The sequence below is a fragment of the Gallinula chloropus genome (genome assembly GCF_964237585.1).
Source record: "Gallinula chloropus genome assembly, chromosome: 2".
Classification (NCBI taxonomy): Eukaryota; Metazoa; Chordata; class Aves; order Gruiformes; family Rallidae; genus Gallinula; species Gallinula chloropus.
In genome coordinates, this window is record NC_140086.1 from 1,871,826 (window position 1) to 1,890,171 (window position 18,346).

General features: G+C 51.4%; 1 protein-coding gene across 1 annotated transcript in view; it reads left to right on the forward strand.

Annotated features, from left to right (window-relative positions):
• Positions 1 to 18,346, forward strand: part of ZC3H3 (zinc finger CCCH-type containing 3) — a 189,025-nt gene that overhangs the window by 141,485 nt on the left and 29,194 nt on the right. Inside the window, exons 8-9 of the mRNA XM_084280181.1 lie at positions 3,214 to 3,283; positions 11,714 to 11,845. Coding sequence (XP_084136307.1) covers positions 3,214 to 3,283; positions 11,714 to 11,845 — 202 coding nt within the window. The remainder of the gene's footprint in view (positions 1 to 3,213; positions 3,284 to 11,713; positions 11,846 to 18,346) is intronic.

Below are 18,346 nucleotides of genomic sequence, written 5' to 3' on the forward strand. Positions count from 1 at the left end.
GGCTGTGGGGGGACCTCATTGCAGCCTCCCAGTCCCTGAAGGGAGCAGAGAAACAGGAGGGGAATCAGCTTGTTCAAAGGGCAGAGACTGGCAGGACAACGGGGATGGAGTGAAGCTGGAGGAGGGAAGGGTGAGATGAGATATTAGGGGGAAGTTCTTTGCAGAGAGAGTGGTGAGGGGCTGGGAGAGGCTGCCCAGAGAGGTGGTGGATGCTCCATCCCTGGAGGAGTTCAAGGCCAGGTTGGCTGGGGCCCTGGGCAACCTTGTGTAGCTCCAGGCCTTGGGGTCCCTTCCAGCCCAGACCATTCTATGATTCTGTGATTCTATTCCTCCTCACTTGTGGTTCTTGAGAAGGATGGGGTAATCAGTCCTTGATCACTTTCTAATCACAATTTATAGCTACATACTCCTCCCTTCTCTGTACCAACTTCCCAGACTGGAGAATCATGGTCTATTTAATCTCTCCTTATAATTTTTCTCTAAATTTGTGCAGCATTACACCTGTAAATGCTAATAAAGCATTTCACATCCAGCCTTCAAGTTCAAGACACACATTTTGGTTGTTCTGTAGCCATCACAAAATGATTTCTTTCACATTTTGGAGGTGGATACCATCACCAGGACATTTCCATCTAGGAAATAACCTTCCATATCATAATACAGAAGCTCTAAAAATATTTTAAAATCAGTGTAGTGTTTTAAGGATCAGTAATAAGATCAAGACAACATGTCTTAAATAGAATCAGATAATAGTCCTTAGTCAGTGACTCACTGGTGTCAGGTTGTAGATACCGTCAGGGTTTGACAGGTGGAATTTAGAAGCTACAATGCAAGAAGAACATCTGATTTAAATGATTTGGTGAGTCCTGGGTAATTACCTGGTGCAGATCAGAGAATCACAGAATCATAGGGGTTGGAAGGGACCTCCAGAGATCATCAGATCTAGCCCCCCTGCCAAAGTAGGGTCTCTAGGACAGGTCACACAGGGAGACATCCAGATGGGGCTGGAATATCTCCAGAGAAGGAGACTCCACACCCCCTGGGCAGCCTGTCCCAGTGCTCTGTCACCCTCACTGTGTAAAGGTTCTTCTGTATATTGGTGTGGAACTTCCTGTGCTCCAACTTGAGGCCATCACCCCTTGTCCTGTACCCACAGACCACTGGAAAGGGGCTGGCCATTTCCCCCTGCATCCCATACTCTCTCCAGGAGATCCCTGGCTTTTCTATCCCAGGGAGCCCAGAACTGGACACAACACTCCAGGTGGAGCCTGACCAGGGCAGAGCAGAGGGGGAGGATCCCCTCCTGTGACCTGCTGGCCACACTCCTCCTGATGCCCCCCAGGATCCCCTTGTCTCTCTCAGCCCCCAGGGCACACTGCTGGCTCATGGCCACCCTGTCACCCACCAGGACCCCCAGGTCCTTCTCCACAGAGCTCCTCTCCAGCAGGTCACCCCCAGCCTGTCCTGATTCCAGCAGTTATTCCTTCCCAGTTGCAAACTAGTGGTGCAGGTCTGAGCTGAGTGACTTGAGGACCTGCCCTGACCACACACCAGGTGATTTCTCCTAACATCATTTCTCAGATCCTCTCAGATTCATGCAACAGGTTGGAATTCTTCAGCCTGTGACGCCACAGAGCGATGAGACCTGATAATTTATGGCAGGAGGAGTGATTCATGTTGTCAGTTCATTATACATGCCCAACAGTTGATTAAACTATATTATTAGTCGTTTAAAAAGTGTAGAAAAGCCAACTCTGCTGATGAACTCCCTGAGTAATATCTCCCTTAAATTGCTGCCGTGCTAGAAATCATTTGGAGGTTGGATAAAGCTCAGGGGGAGACCCTACAGGAGGGAAAGGTGATTTATTTATTTCTTAATTGATTTCACTTGCTCTCACCCATTCTCCCACATCTTTGTGAGCACCAAGGGACTTGTATCCAAGTTATCTGGCCAGGATTACTTCTGGTGACACTGAGGACAAGGGATACTGGCTACTGAATCCTCACTTTGAACTCTTGGTTCTTCTTATGTTTGTGACCAAGCCTGGATTTCAGCTCTGCTCCTTGCACAGCAGATCTTGCTGGTCCTTGAGATTGAGTTCTTGAGTTCTTGCTGGTCCTTGAGATTTGCTGCTCCTTGAGATTTGCTTGAATGCTTTAAGAATTGCTGGTCCTTGAGGTCTTTTGGTTCTCCATCATGACCCACTTCCACAAAGTGCTACAGGACTAATACACTTCCAATCCCATGTAATATTTTACCCTGAGGCTTTCTAGCTCCAATCCTGTTCTCTGCTTTCTGTTATCATAGAATCACAGATTGGTTTGGGTTGGAAGGGACCTCCAAGACTGTCTAACCCCCCTGCTATGGGCAGGGACACCCTCAACTAGACCAGTTTATCCAAAGCCTTATCCAGCCTGGCCTTGAACCCAGTCTACTTTTGGTTTAGGGTGGCCTTTATTTTCCAGATCTGAGTGTTTTGAGGAGGTGCATGTAGCTCTGCTGCAATCACAATCATCTGGAAAGCTGGTTGCCATCAACCACCTGGTTCTCACATCTCTATTGGTTCAAACCAATCTGAATTTTATTACTTTTTTAATGAATCTCTCCATGCTCAGCTCTGCATTTGCCCAGATATTATGGATAAAGCTGGGAGCATATTCTTTGCTCCAGAACTTCCCTGCAAAGCTGTGCAATTCAGAACACAGACCCTTGGAGTTTGGACCAGTTTTCTTCCCACAATAACATGCTAATACCTCTGAGGTATTCTCAGTCCAACCAGCCTCATGTGCTTTGGGATGTTGGCTTCTGTAGTGTGCCTGTCTCTGCTTCTCCTCATTGTTGGCTGGTTATAACTTGAGGTCCTCCTACTGCTTCATCCAGCATCTGGTGTGGTCAAAGCTCTAGGAAGGACCTTTCTGGGAGCATCATCTCTGAACCTCATGATACAGGTCTTGCTGGTACCTATTAATGAGCAGCCAAATTCATTGAAAGGACAAAAATCTGTCAGGAAGCATCAACTACTCTTCTGCAAAGAAGGACCTGTACCAACTTAAGGCATGAAATGGGCTTCAACACCAAAGCTCAGCAGCAGCCATCTGTGTTTGTGGCCTTGGGGCAAACGTGGTCATGGGCCAAGACTGATGCTTGGTGTTTAAAATGGTGTGTTTTGCTACCTCCCTTGTCCTCAACCCTCTCCTGATTGTTCTCTACAGGTTTCTCCGTGGCACATGCAAGAAGACAGATGGGACCTGTTCCTTCTCCCACAAGGTGTCCAAGGACAAGGTCTGTACATCTTCCCAGCGAGTCTGGTGCAGCTCTGTGAGTGAGCAGACCTGTGTTGGTGGTTGTAGGGAAGTCTACCTCACTGAGGAGTGCCTCCAACAGCTTGTTTCTAGCTTGCTTGCTGAGCTGTGGAGGCTGAAGGTGGGGTTGTGAGAGGAGAGTGTCCCTCTTGGTCGGTGTGGTGAATTGTAGGTCACAGAATCATGGAATCTCCTGAGCTGGAAGGGACCTACAAGGACCACAGAGATGTGGGGGTTGGAAGGGATCTCCAGAGATCATCAGGTCCAACCCCCCTGCCAAAGCAGGGTCCCTAGGACAGGTCACACAGGGAGACATCCAGATGGGGCTGGAATATCTCCAGAGAAGGAGACTCCACAACCCCCCTGGGCAGCCTGTCCCAGGGCTCCCTCACCCTCACTGGGAAGAAGTTCTTCCACATACTGGTGTGGAGCTTCTCTGTGCTCCAACTTGAGCCCATCACCCCTTGTCCTGTCCCCACAGACACTGAGCAGAGGCTGCCCATGTCCCCCTGTGTCCCACCCTTCAGCTATTGATACCCAGTGATCAGATCCCCTCTCAGGCTTCTCCTCTCCAGGCTGAACAGCCCCAGCTCCTTCAGCCTTTCCTCACAGGGGGGATGCTCCAGCCCTTTAATCATCTCCATGTCCCTCCTCTAGACTCTCTCCAGGAGATCCCTGTCTTTTCTATCCCAGGGAGCACAGAACCATCAACTCCAACTCCTGGATGAATGCATTAAGCAATGAATTGGGAACCAGAGCACCTGGGACTACATTGGGTAGCATCTGGTGGGTTAAGGAGTGCTTAACCTCCAGGGATCAGAGAGAAAGAACACAGGAGTTGTGTTTGTGTGTGTGTCTAATCCTTAGCTACTTCTGTAGGATAACCCTCCCCTCTAAATCACCCTGTGCTGGGGTCAGGAGAAGAGGATGTTCTAACATGGAGGAGCTTGGAGGTATAAATTAACCTTTCTAAAAAGCCAGGCAGTGAAACCAGCTGGTAGAACGGCTTTTGAGTCCATCATTGTTTTCAACCTTCATGATGGTTTTGGGGTTTGGTGGTTTTATTACAGAGTGAGGTGGAAAAAACTAATTAGGTTTTCTTCTTAGTGATTATCAGCTGACAATTTAGCAGATTAACCTCCATGCAGTGGTTGGGATCTCTGGCCAGACGTAGCTTTTGGAGACCTCAAGCGTTGAAGCTGAGGTGAATTCGGTGGTGAAGGGTTAAGTGCAGCTGTGAATCCTTTGCTGAGCTGGGATGTGCTACAAGATATCAGCTTGGTGGGATGGATTTGGAGAACTGGCATTGGGGAGGCTGCACCTGGGGTGCTGGGTCCAGTTCTGCGCTCCTCAGCATCAGAAGGACATTGAGGTCCTGGAGCGAGTGCAGAGAAGGGCAACCAGGCTGGGGAAGGGGCTGGAGGGCAAATCCTGTGAGGAGCAGCTGAGGGAGCTGGGGGTGTTGAGCCTGGAGAAGAGGAGGCTGAGGGGAGACCTTCTCCCCACCTCCCCTGCCCTGCCAGGAGGGTGCAGAGAGGTGGGCGATGGTCTCTTCAGCCAGGGGCCAGGAGATGGGACAAGGGGCAATGGGCTCAAGCTGCCCCAGGGCAGGGTCAGCTCAGCTGGGAGGGAAAAGTTCTTCCCTGGCAGAGTTGTGGGGCTGTGGAACAGGGGCCTGGAGCAGGGTCAGGGCCTGGCACAGGCTGCCCAGGGAGGGGGCTGAGTCCCCACCCCTGGGTGTGTTTAACAGAGGGGAGATGAGGTGCTCAGGGATCTGGTTCAGCACAGGACAGGAACGGTGAATTGTCCTTAATAACACCTTGTCCTCCCCACTCCCTTTGAGCATCTCCATCCTCCGTTCCCCATCCAACATCATCAGATAGATAATTCCAATGCAATTCCTGACCTGTAAAGGATTTGACATACAGGACATTGGGTCTCACCAGCATATGTGACAAGATCTTTTCCAATACTATTTTCCTTTGAGCATGCAGTGACCTTCCCTTCCCTTCCCTTCCCTTCCCTTCCCTTCCCTTCCCTTCCCTTCCCTTCCCTTCCCTTCCCTTCCCTTCCCTTCCCTTCCCTTCCCTTCCCTTCCCTTCCCTTCCCTTCCCTTCCCTTCCCTTCCCTTCCCTTCCCTTCCCTTCCCTTCCCTTCCCTTCCCTTCCCTTCCCTTCCCTTCCCTTCCCTTCCCTTCCCTTCCCTTCCCTTCCCTTCCCTTCCCTTCCCTTCCCTTCCCTTCATCATAGAATCCCAGACTGGTCTGGGTTGGAAGGGACCCCAAGGATCAGAGGCTTCCAAACCCCCTGCCACAGGCAGGGACACCAACCTCCAGGCCTGGAGCTACACAAGGTTGCCCAGGGTCCCAGCCAACCTGGCCTTGAACACCTCCAGGGATGGGGCACCCACCCCCTCTCTGGGCAGCCTGTTCCAGCCCCTCACCACTCTCTCTGCAAAGAACTTCCCCCTAATATCTCATCTCACCCTTCCCTCCTCCAGCTTCACTCCATCCCCCTTGTCCTGCCAGTCTCTGCCCTTTGAACAAGCTGATTCCCCTCCTGTTCCTCTGCTCCCTTCAGGCTGCAATGAGGTCCCCCCACAGCCTTCTCTTCTCCAGGCTGAGCCAGCCCAGCTTCCTCAGCCTCTCTTCATAGGGGAGCTGCTCCAGCCTAAGGCACGTTCCTTGTCATTGGGGAGCTCATAAGTTACTGTGGCAGTGAGCAGAGACTCTGGGAGTGAAACACAAAGCACCATATGTTTTTTACATGTATCTCTCTTCAGAGTCACTTAATCACCAGTATATAAAATAGAGGAGATAGACTGGGGACAGCTGTACTCCCCGACTCGTGGCGTGTCAGAAGAGGAATGAGGATGAGGATTGATGGAAGGGAGAAGGACTGCTAGTGTGGCTTTTTGCTGGGTTTTTTTTCTTCCTGTAGCATATAGTTAGACTTAAGAAATAAAGAAGCCAAGAGAGCAGAGAGGTTTTCCAAGGGGTTGGTTGTTAGTGTGTTCAGAAACCTTATAATTACTGTAGATTTAGTGTGTATCATAGAATCATAGAATCAGAGGGGTTGGAAGGGAACTCCAGAGATCATGGGGTCCAACCCCCCTGCCAAAGCAGGGTCCCTAGGACAGGCCACACAGGGAGACATCCAGATGGGGCTGGAATATCTCCAGAGAAGGAGACTCCACACCCCCCTGGGCAGCCTGTCCCAGGGCTCCCTCACCCTCACTGGGAAGAAGTTCTTCCTCATATTGGTGTGGAACTTCCTACTTCTAACTTGCAGCCATTGCCCCTTGTCCTGTCCCCACAGACACTGAGAAGGGGCTGGCCATTTCCCCCTGCATCCCATACTTAAGAGGTTGATAAACATTAATAAGGTCCCCCCTTAGTCTTCTTCTCTCCAGGCTGAACAGCCCCAGCTCCCTCAGCCTTTCCTCACAGGGGAGATGCTCCAGGCCCTTCAGCATCTCCATGTCCCTCCTCTGGTCTCTCTCCAGGAGATCCCTGGCTTTTCTATCCCAGGGAGCCCAGAACTGGACACAACACTCCAGGTGGGGCCTGAGCAGGGCAGAGCAGAGGGGGAGGATCCCCTCCTGTGACCTGCTGCCCACACTCCTCCTGATGCCCCCCAGGATCCCATTGTCTCTCTCAGCCCCCAGGGCACACTGCTGGCTCATGGCCACCCTGTCATCATGTATGTGGGGCTGTTGGCTTTTTTTCACCCAAAGGAATGATGTGTGAGTGCTAACTGCATCATGCAACCCAGCTCCCACCTCTACCAGCAAGTTAAATGGTATTTCAGCAACTGTTAGGGCTTGATTTTGGTCCCAGGGCCGAGACTTGGGTGAGATTTGGGAGTTGGAGATGGTTCATTTGCCCTTGTTAGTCAGAGGTGTGACCACAGCCACGTCCACCAACAGCTGGATGTGGATGGGTTTTTGCCAGGTGGTTTCCATATCTGGGAATATTCACCAACATGTTTAAGTTGCCTCAGTTTCCCCTCTAGAAACACTGGTGTCTCAAGGAGGAGCTCAAACTTTTTGGCTTATGGGCTCTGTTTTGGGTGGATAGTTGGGGAAGGATGGTTGCAGCATACCATGGAACACTCAATGATTTCCCCATTAGCAGCACCCCACCAGTTAGAAACTGGGAATGAATAATGGTTAAAAAACTCAATTAAAAAACAGTGGGGACATGCTAAAGCCTCTTGCAGAAGAGCTTTTTTGCTGATGGCATTTTGGGGACAGAACCCCTGGGATGTAGGTCCAAAAGAGCACTGGTGGGCTCTGCCCATCCCTACATCTTCCTTAGCAGTTCATCCCTCACTTAAAACCAAGATGAGTCCTTAAATTAACAACCCCACAAACGAAGCAGGCAGGTGCCAGCTCTCTTCCATGCCTTACAAACAACTGCTTTCAGAGCCCTGTTGTTCTGGGGGAGGAGGATTATTGTTCCCTAGATCAGCCACCCTGAGGGATGGTTCAGAGGTCTCCGCTCACCACCTTGTCGCCAACGCGGGTTGGAAGAGAAACAACCTCCTGTGAGGAGTTCAAGTCTGTTTTCAGGGTGATTTATAGCTGTGGGGATGCTGCTACCCAAAGAGAGGGGAGACTTTGCTTTTCAAGCCCTGTAGCTCCCTGTTAACCCAGGTGATTACTAGCAGAGGTGGCGTTAGGCTCATTTATCAGCCGTGGAGAAAGGCAGGTGAAGTCGCTCAGCAGAGGAAAGCAGCAGTTTTTCACCCAGCTCCTGGGGTTTTTTGGAGCAGATCCCACCTGTTCCTCAGATGATGGATCAGTGGGGGCAACAATGACTTGGTTTTGGCTGTCTGAGTTGGGGTTTTAGTGGTTAACAGTGACGCGGGGTTGGCTGTGGATTGGGGGTTGGCTGTGGATTGGGGGTTGTTACTTATGCTGGTTCCTTGTTAGTTGACTCTTGATTGGATTTTGTAGCTGTGGGGAAGGGGGAGAACCCCACAACCTCCTCACCAGAGAAGTTTCAGGTAGGCTTAACCATTGGTTTGAAGACAACACTCATGCTAAACCATGGGGTGATGCCGTGCCTCAGTTTCCCCACTGAAAAAATGAGGACAATCCCTCTGTTTTCTATGGGAAAGCTGCATGGGCTCAGCTGTTGGAGCAGTGGGGAGCTTGTCTCTATCCTAAGCAGCAAAACCTTTGCTCCAAGGAGGAGACACTCTTTGGGGCTGAGGGCTGCTCCAGATGGACACGATGCTTTGCAGCTGCTTCCTAAAACCAAACGACCCTTCTGGCAGTGGAAAAAGGAGCTTGGAGGAGAGGGAAAGCTGGTGCTTGGGGAATTTTGCCCCACAGGGGATCACAGAATCATAGGAGTTGGAAAGGACCTCGAGAGATCATTGGGTCCAACCCAATGTTCCTAGGACAGGTTGCACAGATAGGTGTCCAGATGGGATGCAGGACAGTCAGAGATTCATAGACTGGTCTGGGTTGGAAGGGACCCCAAGGATCAGAGAGTTCCAACCCCCCGCCACAGGCAGGGCCACCAACCTCCAGGCCTGGAGCTACACAAGAAGGATGTGGAACTGTTGGAGAGGGTTCAGAGGAGGGCCACAAGGATGATTAGAGGGCTGGAGCACCTGCCCTACAAAGAGAGGCTGAGGGAACTGGGCTTGTTCAGCCTGGAGAAGAGAAGGCTGTGGGGTGACCTCATTGCAGCCTCCCAGTCCCTGAAGGGTGAAGAGGAACAGGAGGGGAATCAGCTTTTTAAAAGAGCAGATAATGGCAGGACAAGGGGGATGGAGTGAAGCTGAAGGAGGGAAGGTTTAGATTAGATATTAGGGGGAAGTTTTTTACAGAAAGAGTGGTGAGGGGCTGGAACAGGCTGCCCAGAGAGGTGGTGGATGCCCCATCCCTGGAGGTGTTCAAGGCCAGGCCGGATGGGGCCCTGGGCAACCTTGTGTAGCTCCAGGCCTGGAGGTTGGTGTCCCTGCCTGTGGCAGGGGGGTTGGAACTCTCTGATCCTTGGGGTCCCTTCCAACCCAGACCATTCTATGATTCTATGATACACAAGGTTGCCCAGGGCCCCATCCAACCTGTCCTTGAACACCTCCAGGGATGGGGCACCCACCACCTCTCTGGGCAGCCTGTTCCAGCCCCTCACCACTCTCTCTGGGAAGAACTTCCCCCTTACTGGTGAAATTGGTCTGAAAAGGAGCATTGAGGCTTCGTTTTCTTAAAAAAATTAGGTTGCCATAGAATCATAGGCTGTTCTGGGTTGGAGGGGACCCCAAGGATCAGAGAGCTCCAACCCCCCTGCCACAGGCAGGGACACCAACCTCCAGACCTGGAGCTACACAAGGTTACCCAGGGCCCCATCCAACCTGGCCTTGGACCCCTCCAGAGATGGGGCATCCCCCACCTCCCTGGCCAATCCCTTGGCTGAAAATCATCCATCAAAACCACATGATGTGGCAGAACCATCCCAAGGACTGCCAGAATCCCCTCCAGGCTCTGACTGAATAGCTTGGCGAGTGAAGGTTACCGTGAGCCCGCCACTCCCAGCACCCGCCCGCTGCTGTTCCAACAGCTTTTCCCCTTGAGGAACTCAAAAAGAATCAGCATTTTTTCTCCCTAATAGAGCTTCAAAACTCTGTTGTGAGCAATTCAACGTTGAGTTTCGGGTTCATTAGCTCCCGGCTCCGCTGCTTGTTCGGAGTCAGAGCTGCCTAAGACGGACTCAGCGCGCCGGCGCCTTGAATTAATGTTATTGTTATTTGTGTGGACGTAGTGGGGTGCAAACAAGGTTAATTGAAATGAGAGAGCTGCTTCCTCTTGATAATGGCTCAGCCTTGACAGCTAGGAGGAGTGCTTTCTCCGAGAGCTGCCTTTATTATCCCTTTTTATTAGAGCTAATTTGGGCTCTATATCAAAAACTACATTAAGAGAATCGTTTACGGTCACACCACCACCACCACCACCAAAAAAAAACCCCAGATAGCCCCAGAGCCCTGTCCTTTATGTTAATGTCTGCAGTTAAAAGACAATTAAAAATAAACTCTTCTCTTTTAAAGCACCCTTTGTTTTCTTTCTGCTCCCCTCCCCACTATTTTTCCCTTTGCTTCAAATGAGCCAATTTAATTCAAACCCTAATGTATCCTTTGGGAAAAGGGAGAGGGTTTGTTTTTTTTCCTGGATAGCCTTAGCTCTGGTTATTAGAGGATTGTAAATATTAGTTTGGGGATGCTCAAACTGGTGGGACTGAGATGCTCCTGATGAAGGGAGGGATTGATACTGCGCTGAGTAGTAAGGAGATGCGGTGTGGTGGAGTGGGAAAGGGGTTGAGCTGGAGGAGCTGGACCATTGTGATGGTTTTAGGAAGCTCATGCTCTCCTCAGCAGCTGCTTGGTTGGGTGGGGAAGTTGCCTGCAGTAACCTGTGAGTTAAGGATGCTGAAATATCACAGCAGGCTGGTAATTTGGTTTTAATTATAACAGCTGGCAGAGAAGGTGAAGTTTGTGGTTTGAGGACGATGAAGATCTTCGCTCCTTTGCTGTGCCTTGGCAGCTGTCGTGCTTGTAAAGCTTGGGAGAGTGGGAGTGGGGCTCTGCTCTGTGTATCCAACCTCTCTCCTCAGCAGGAGCCTGGGCTTTCCTCCTTCTTTCCCTCCCTTCTGGGGCATCCCTCCTGGAGCATCTAACCACGTGCATCCCTCCTGGAACATCTAACCATATCCACCCCTCCTGGAGCATCTAACCACATCCACCCCTCCTGGAGCATCTAACCATCCTCCAGCCAGCTCCATACCCATAGAAGAGCCAAATTAGGGGGAGGCACCTCCAGGATGCTGTTTTAGCCTTTGCTGTAGCCAGAAACCCCCATGGGAGAGTGCAGCCAGGCTGGGCGTGAGCCCTGTGCCACTGTGCCTTCCACAGCAGCTGGATCACCCCTTGGGAAGGGTGTTCTTGGTCCTCAGTCAAGCTCAGCTTAGTGTCTTTAGTGAGTGAGGACCCTGCTGAGCAGAACCCCCTTCTCTTCCAGGTCAGTTGGGAGCATCATCAGAAGATAAACCCACTACATGCATCGTGCCAGCAAAGCCCCTGTGATACCCAAGTTTGTTACAGTTCCCCCATCCCTTCCCCAGGCTTTACAGGGGCAGTTTTCTTTCTGGTGGTAGTTTCACCCTTTCCACCCTCTCTCCAGCATCCTGAAGGATGCTCAGGGTAGTGCCTTCACCTTGTGGGTATATACACTGGGACCACATAATTCCAGGGAGCTGCATTGCAGGAGACCAGTAGATGAGCTTAAAAATACCTCTGGGACTAGTCATGCTTTTATTTCAGTTCTGGGTGTTGGAATGGTTCCTAATCCTGAGTTTTGGAGGGGGGGGAACTAATGGGTTTCTTCTCATCCTCTGCCTTTGCAGATGCCAGTGTGCTCCTACTTCTTGAAGGGGATCTGCAGCAACAGCAACTGCCCATACAGCCACGTCTACGTGTCCAGGAAGGCAGAAGTGTGCCAGGATTTCCTGAAAGGCTATTGTCCCATGGGAGAAAAGGTAAAAATGGGAAGTGGTTCATGGAGTTCTGGGATGGTTGTGTCCTTAATGAAGCCACAAGCTGGTTTTTGTGTGAGCTATCTGTCCTAAGGAACCTGCTTTGGCAGGGGGATTGGACTTGATGATCTCTTTGAGAAACTTTCCAACCCCTCCAATGCTGTAGGAGCTGTAGAGCTGGAAGCTGCTCAACAGCTGGATGTCATGAACAGCACTCCCATGGCTTTCCAAAGAATGATGGGCAAAGAGGTTTAGTTATCTTCCCAAGAGGGGAAAAGAAAAGGAAACAAATGAAAGGCTGTAGCTTGGAAATGTCATGTTGGTCATTCCCCAGGAGGAGCTTCCCCATGGAGTTCCATACCCAAGCACCTACCAGGAAAACTCCTCAGTTAAACAGACAAGATACAAAGGAAAAGGCTTCTGAGTCTCTGTTTTACATAGAAAACCCACAGACCTCCTGAGCTTTTATTTTCCACGCTGGCTTTGCATGGGGTTCTTCTGTCCCATGTACAGCACTCTCCACTTGGCCATGTTAAGCCACCTTCTTGAGCTGAAATCTCCAGGTACCACACTGAAAATACCACAGGAACTTTGCAGCCCCTTCTTGAAATCGGCTCTTCAGCTGAAAAAAAACCTCCTGAACCACTAATTGAAGCAATGATTTTGATTGCTTCAAGTCTGCCAGATCACAGGGCACCAACCCAAATACACCCCAGTGGGCCTGGGGAACGATGTTATTTTGTTGAATTTAATAGATAATACATGAATAAATGTCTGCTGAGCACTGTTCTGCTTAGACTTGCTGCTCCTGGAGATTACTAACTCCCTTGGGATTTTGGCTGCTTCTCACTAGGGAGAGATCTGGACAGGCTGGACCCATGGGCTGAGCCCAAGGGGATGAGGTTTACCAAGGCCAAGTGCAGAGTGCTGCCCATGGGACAGAACAACCCCCTGCAGCGCTCCAGGCTGGGGGAGACTGGCTGGAGAGCTGTCAGGCAGAGAAGGACCTGGGGGTGTTGGGTGACTGCAGGCTGAGCATGAGCCAGCAGTGTGCCCAGGTGGCCAGGAAGGCCAAGGGCATCCTGGCTTGTGTCAGACCCAGTGTGGCCAGTAGGGCTGGGGAGGGGATTGTGCCCCTGGACTGGGCACTGGGGAGGCTGCAGCTGGAGTGCTGGGTCCAGTTCTGGGCTCCTCAGCATCAGAAGGACATTGAGGTCCTGGAGCGAGTGCAGAGAAGGGCAACCAGGCTGGGGAAGGGGCTGGAGGGCAAATGCTGTGAGGAGCAGCTGAGGGAGCTGGGGGTGTTGAGCCTGGAGAAGAGGAAGCTGAGGGGAGACCTTCTCCCCACCTGCCCTGCCCTGCCAGGAGGGTGCAGAGAGGTGGGCGATGGTCTCTTCAGCCAGGGGCCAGGAGATGGGACAAGGGGCAATGGGCTCAAGCTGCCCCAGGGCAGGTTTAGATTGGACATTAGAAAAAAAAATTTTCCTGAAGGAGTTGTCAGAGCCTGGCACAGGCTGCCCAGGCAGGGGGTCGAGTCACCACCCCTGGATGTATTAAAAAAAAAGGGTAGATGAGGTGATCAGGGATCTGGTTTAGCTTAGGATGGGAATGGTTGGACTTGATGATCTTAAAAGGTCTTTTCCAACCTTGTGATTCTGAGAAGTGGCTGGGTTGAGCAGTCAGATGGTTGGATCCATGGAGTGCTCTGGCCTGGAGCCCCATAGGTCCCTTATCCTCCTTTTCTCAATCTCATTAGTGGACTAAAGCTGAATGAGAGAAGGTTTAAATTAGATATTATGGGGAAGTTCTTTGCAGAGAGAGTGGTGAGGGGCTGGAACAGGCTGCCCAGAGAGGTGGTGGATGCCCCATCCCTGGAGGTGTTCAGGGCCAGGTTGGCTGGGGCCCTGGGCAACCTTGTGTAGCTCCAGGCCTGGAGGTTGGTGGCCCTGCCTGTGGCAGGGGGTTTGGAGCTCTGTGATCCTTGGGGTCCCTTCCAACCCAGACCAATCTATGATTCTATGATTAACAAAGGTAGAACCCAACAAGTTAAGCTGTAGGTCCTCAGCACCCATCACCGTGCCAGCAGCATACAAAGCCACCACCCCAAAACCCAAACACAACAGTGGGTAACACCTTCTGCAAGGCAATCCCACCCTTTCCAGATGGACCCACAGCAAAAACCAGGCAAAAAGAAAGAGGGAGGGAGGAAAGAAGCCAAAAGCAAGAGCTTTAAGGAAAGCAGGACATCAGCAAGAGTAGAGGGAAGAGCTCATAAATTAGGCTCGTGCCTAATTACTTTTTGTGGCAGTGTGTGGAGGGGACTGCTGGCAGGATAAACATTTCCTCTGAAGGAAAACACAGGCATCCTGCTGCCTCCCTCCAGCACAGCACTGGCCAGGCAGACAGAGGCCCTTAACAATTATGGTTAAAATATTCCAATTTAAATGAAAATATAAAAGAGATATTTAGAATATTTATTCTATTAGTAAAAGTGCTTACAGTGTCACTTTGAGAGTGTCAGAAAAGCATTCTCCTACAGATGATGGATAGCAGCCTGTAATTATATATGGGGAGAAATTGCTGAGTGGGCCATATTTAACTGGGGAGGAGAAATACCAGCTTGGGCCATTAAGGGTTAATTTTATTCTCTAAATAATAGAAAAAGTGCTGAGTCTGTTCCTTTTCCTCAAAGTAGAAAGTCCTCAAATGGACCCCGGAGAGTTTCTAATATTCTACTGAATCAAGTGAAAATGTTAACCTTGCTTCATAAAACGATGGCTTGTTAAAGATGCACCGTCCCTTTTCTTCTGAATAATTTAGGATGGGAGTAAATCTTCTCTTGTTCTGCTTTTCCCTGTCCAAGGAATCAGAGAATCACAGCCTGGTCTGGGTTGGGAGGGAACCCAAGGATCAGAGAGTTCCAACCCCCCTGCCACAGGCAGGGACACCAACCTCCAGGCCTGGAGCTACACAAGGTTGCCCAGGGCCCCATCCAACCTGGCCTTGAACACCTCCAGGGATGGGGCACCCACCACCTCTCTGGGCAGCCTGTTCCAGCCCCTCACCACTCTCTCTGCAAAGAACTTCCCCCTAATATCTCATCTCACCCTTCCCTCCTTCAGCTTCACTCCATCCCCCTTGTCCTGCCAGTCTCTGCCCTTTGAACAAGCTGATTCCCCTCCTGTTTCTCTGCTCCCTTCAGGGACTGGGAGGCTGCAATGAGGTCCCCCCACAGCCTTCTCTTCTCCAGGCTGAACCAGCCCAGCTCCCTCAGCCTCTCTTCACAGGGGGAGCTGCTCCAGCCCTCTGATCATCCTTGTGGCTCCTCTGACCCCTCTCCCAACAGCTCCCCATCTTTCTTGTATTGGGGCCCCAGCTCTGGCCACAGGACTCCAGCTGGGGCCTCCTGAGGGCAGAGCAGAGAGGGACAATCCCCTCCCTGTCCCTGCTGCCACCCCTCTGCTGATGGAGCCCAGGATCCCATTGAACATTCTAAAGAACCTTTTGCCTGTGGTTTGAACTGTAAAGGACGCAGGGAGATAAGATGTGGGATGAGCAAGGTGTGTGATGCCAGCGTGGCATCCTCAGGGGTTAAACTCCAGTGAGGCTGGCTGGTAATGAGGAGTTGGGCACACTGGGCTCTTCTCTCAGTTGTGTTTTCCTCTCTCTGCTCCCCTGATGGATTGTGATGGCTGTTTTTTATCAGACCTTCATCAAAAATGGCCATTCTCACCCATGATTTATAGCGTGGCGTTGACAGGGTCGCCTCCTAAGTACTTTCTAGAAGGTCTTGCAGGGTGCTTATGCCAAGTTGATTGGCCTTTGACCATCACAACTCTGCTCTGGCTTCATCAGGAACTCAGAATAAGTGAGAAAGCTTTAATTTTGCATTTCCAAGTCCCTTCCTCAGGAATGGAGACTGTAGAGGGTAAATGTAGACTGTAGACTCTGGGAGGGACCTTGTAGCTCCCCTACAAGAGTGTGCATGAGTGGAGGGACCTTGTAGTACCCTTACAAGAGTGTGCAAGAGTGGAGGGACATCATAGTTCTCCTACAAGAGTGTGCAAGAGTAGAGGGACCTCGTAGTTCTCCTACAAGAGTGTGCAAGAGTGAAGGGACCTTGTAGTACCCTTACAAGAGTGTGCAAGAGTGGAGGGACCTCATAGTTCTCCTACAAGAGTGTGCAAGAGTGGAGGGACCTTGTAGCTCCCCTACAAGAGTGTGCAAGAGTGGAGGGACCTTGTAGCTCCCCTACAAGAGTGTGCAAGAGTGGAGGAACCTCATAGTTCTCCTACAAGAGTGTGCAAGAGTAGAGGGACCTCGTAGTTCTCCTACAAGAGTGTGCAAGAGTGAAGGGACCTTGTAGTACCCTTACAAGAGTGTGCAAGAGTGGAGGGACCTCATAGTTCTCCTACAAGAGTGTGCAAGAGTGGAGGGACCTTGTAGCTCCCCTACAAGAGTGTGCAAGAGTGGAGGGACCTTGTAGCTCCCCTACAAGAGTGTGCAAGAGTGGAGGAACCTCATAGTTCTCCTACAAGAGTGTGCAAGAGTGGAGGGACCTCATAGTTCTCCTACAGGAGTGTGCAAGAGTGGAGGGACCTCATAGTTCTCCTACAAGAGTGTGCAAGAGTAGAGTGACCTCGTAGTTCTCCTACAAGAGTGTGCATGAGTGGAGGGACCTTGTAGCTCCCCTACAAGAGTGTGCATGAGTGGAGGGACCTCATAGTTCTCCTACAAGAGTGTGCAAGAGTGGAGGGACCTTGTAGTACCCTTACAAGAGTGTGCAAGAGTGGAAGGACCTTGTAGCTCCCCTACAAGAGTGTGCAAGAGTGGAGGGACCTTGTAGCTCCACTACAAGAGTGTGCATGAGTGGAGGGACCTTGTAGTACCCTTACAAGAGTGTGCATGACTGGAGGGACCTCATAGTTCCCCTACAAGAGTGTGTCCATGTCCTTTGTTAGGAGAGTGTTACCCCCAAGATGGAGCTGGTAGCAGAGCCAGAACTTTGTTTTCCAACATCCTCCCCCATTCTTTGGTTGGTTGTTGGAAAGTTTCTCTACCCTGTGTGGATGCCTGTGGAGCTGCAGCTTCTTAAAGGGGAATGGAGGGCCCTGGAAGTACAACTTGGTGAAGCAGCTGGTGAATTACAGCTCCAAATAGCTCTGTGTCTCAACTCATCTCTAAACACAGTATGGTATTTGGCTTAGCTAAAGGCACAAAGAGGTGCCCACCACAGAGATCTCCTTGCTGTCTTGCCTGGAGCTCCATGACCTGCTTTGACACCCTGAAGTGGTCATGCTGGGTGAGGCTGGTCCCTCTGGTCTGGTCACCTGCACTGGGGGAAGCCTGAAGGAGGAAGTGGGAAGAGAGGGAGAAATGGGGCCTCTTGCAGGTGCTCCTCAGGGTTTTCCAAAGACGTTTTAATGAGCTGTTCTACAGTAAAAGCTCCTCTCTGGTTCCTCATCCCTCCTTCTACACGTGTCCTTGTGCTTGAATCTTGGCTTGGGGCGTGTGTTCGCTGGGAGAGGAGGGGGTGAGGCTGGTGGGCACAAGGGGTGAGGTACCACCAGTGGGCAAAGCCACTAGAGATAAGCAGGAGGAGATGTGGTCATGAGCAGATGACATGTCATTGAGCCATGGAGGAGAGATGCTCATCTTGTCCATGGGGTTATTTCTCTGCAAAGCCTCTTCTATGACTGCACCACCCATGTTTGGTTCCTAAAAGAACACCCAAATCATAGACTGGTCCCCAAGGATCAGAGAGGTACAACCCCCCTGACACAGGCAGGGACACCAACCTCCAGGCCTGGAGCTACACAAGGTTGCCCAGGGCCCCATCCAACCTGGCCTTGAACACCTCCAGGGATGGGGCATCCACCCCCTCTCTGGGCAGCCTGTTCCAGCCCCTCACCACTCTCTCTGCAAAGAACTTCCCCCTAATATCTCATCTCCCCCTTCCCTCCTTCAGCTTCACTCCAGCCCCCTTGTCCTGCCAGTCTCTGCCCTTTAACAAGCTGATTCCCCTCCTGTTTCTCTGCTCCCTTCAGGGACTGGAAGGCTGCAATGAGGTTCCCCCACAGCCTTCTCTTCTCCAGGCTGAACCAGCCCAGCTTCCCCATCCTCTCTTCATAGGGGAGCTGCTCCAGCCCTCTGATCATCTTTGTGGCTCCTCTGGCCCCTCTCCAACAGTTCCCCATCTTTCTTGTATTGGGGCCCCAGCTCTGGACACAGGACTCCAGCTGGGGCCTCCTGAGGGCAGAGCAGAGAGGGACAATCCCCTCCCTGTCCCTGCTGCCACCCCTCTTCTGTTTAACATCTTCATTGATGAACTCAATGAGGGAGCAGCATCCACCCTCAGCAAGTACCTGATGGTCCAAAGCTGGGAGGAGTGGGTGACACACAGGACACTGAGCTGCCATCCAGAGAGACCTGGCCAGGCTGGAGAGCTGGGCAGGGAGAAACCAGATGAGGTTCAATAAAAGCAAGTGGAGAGTCTGGCACCTG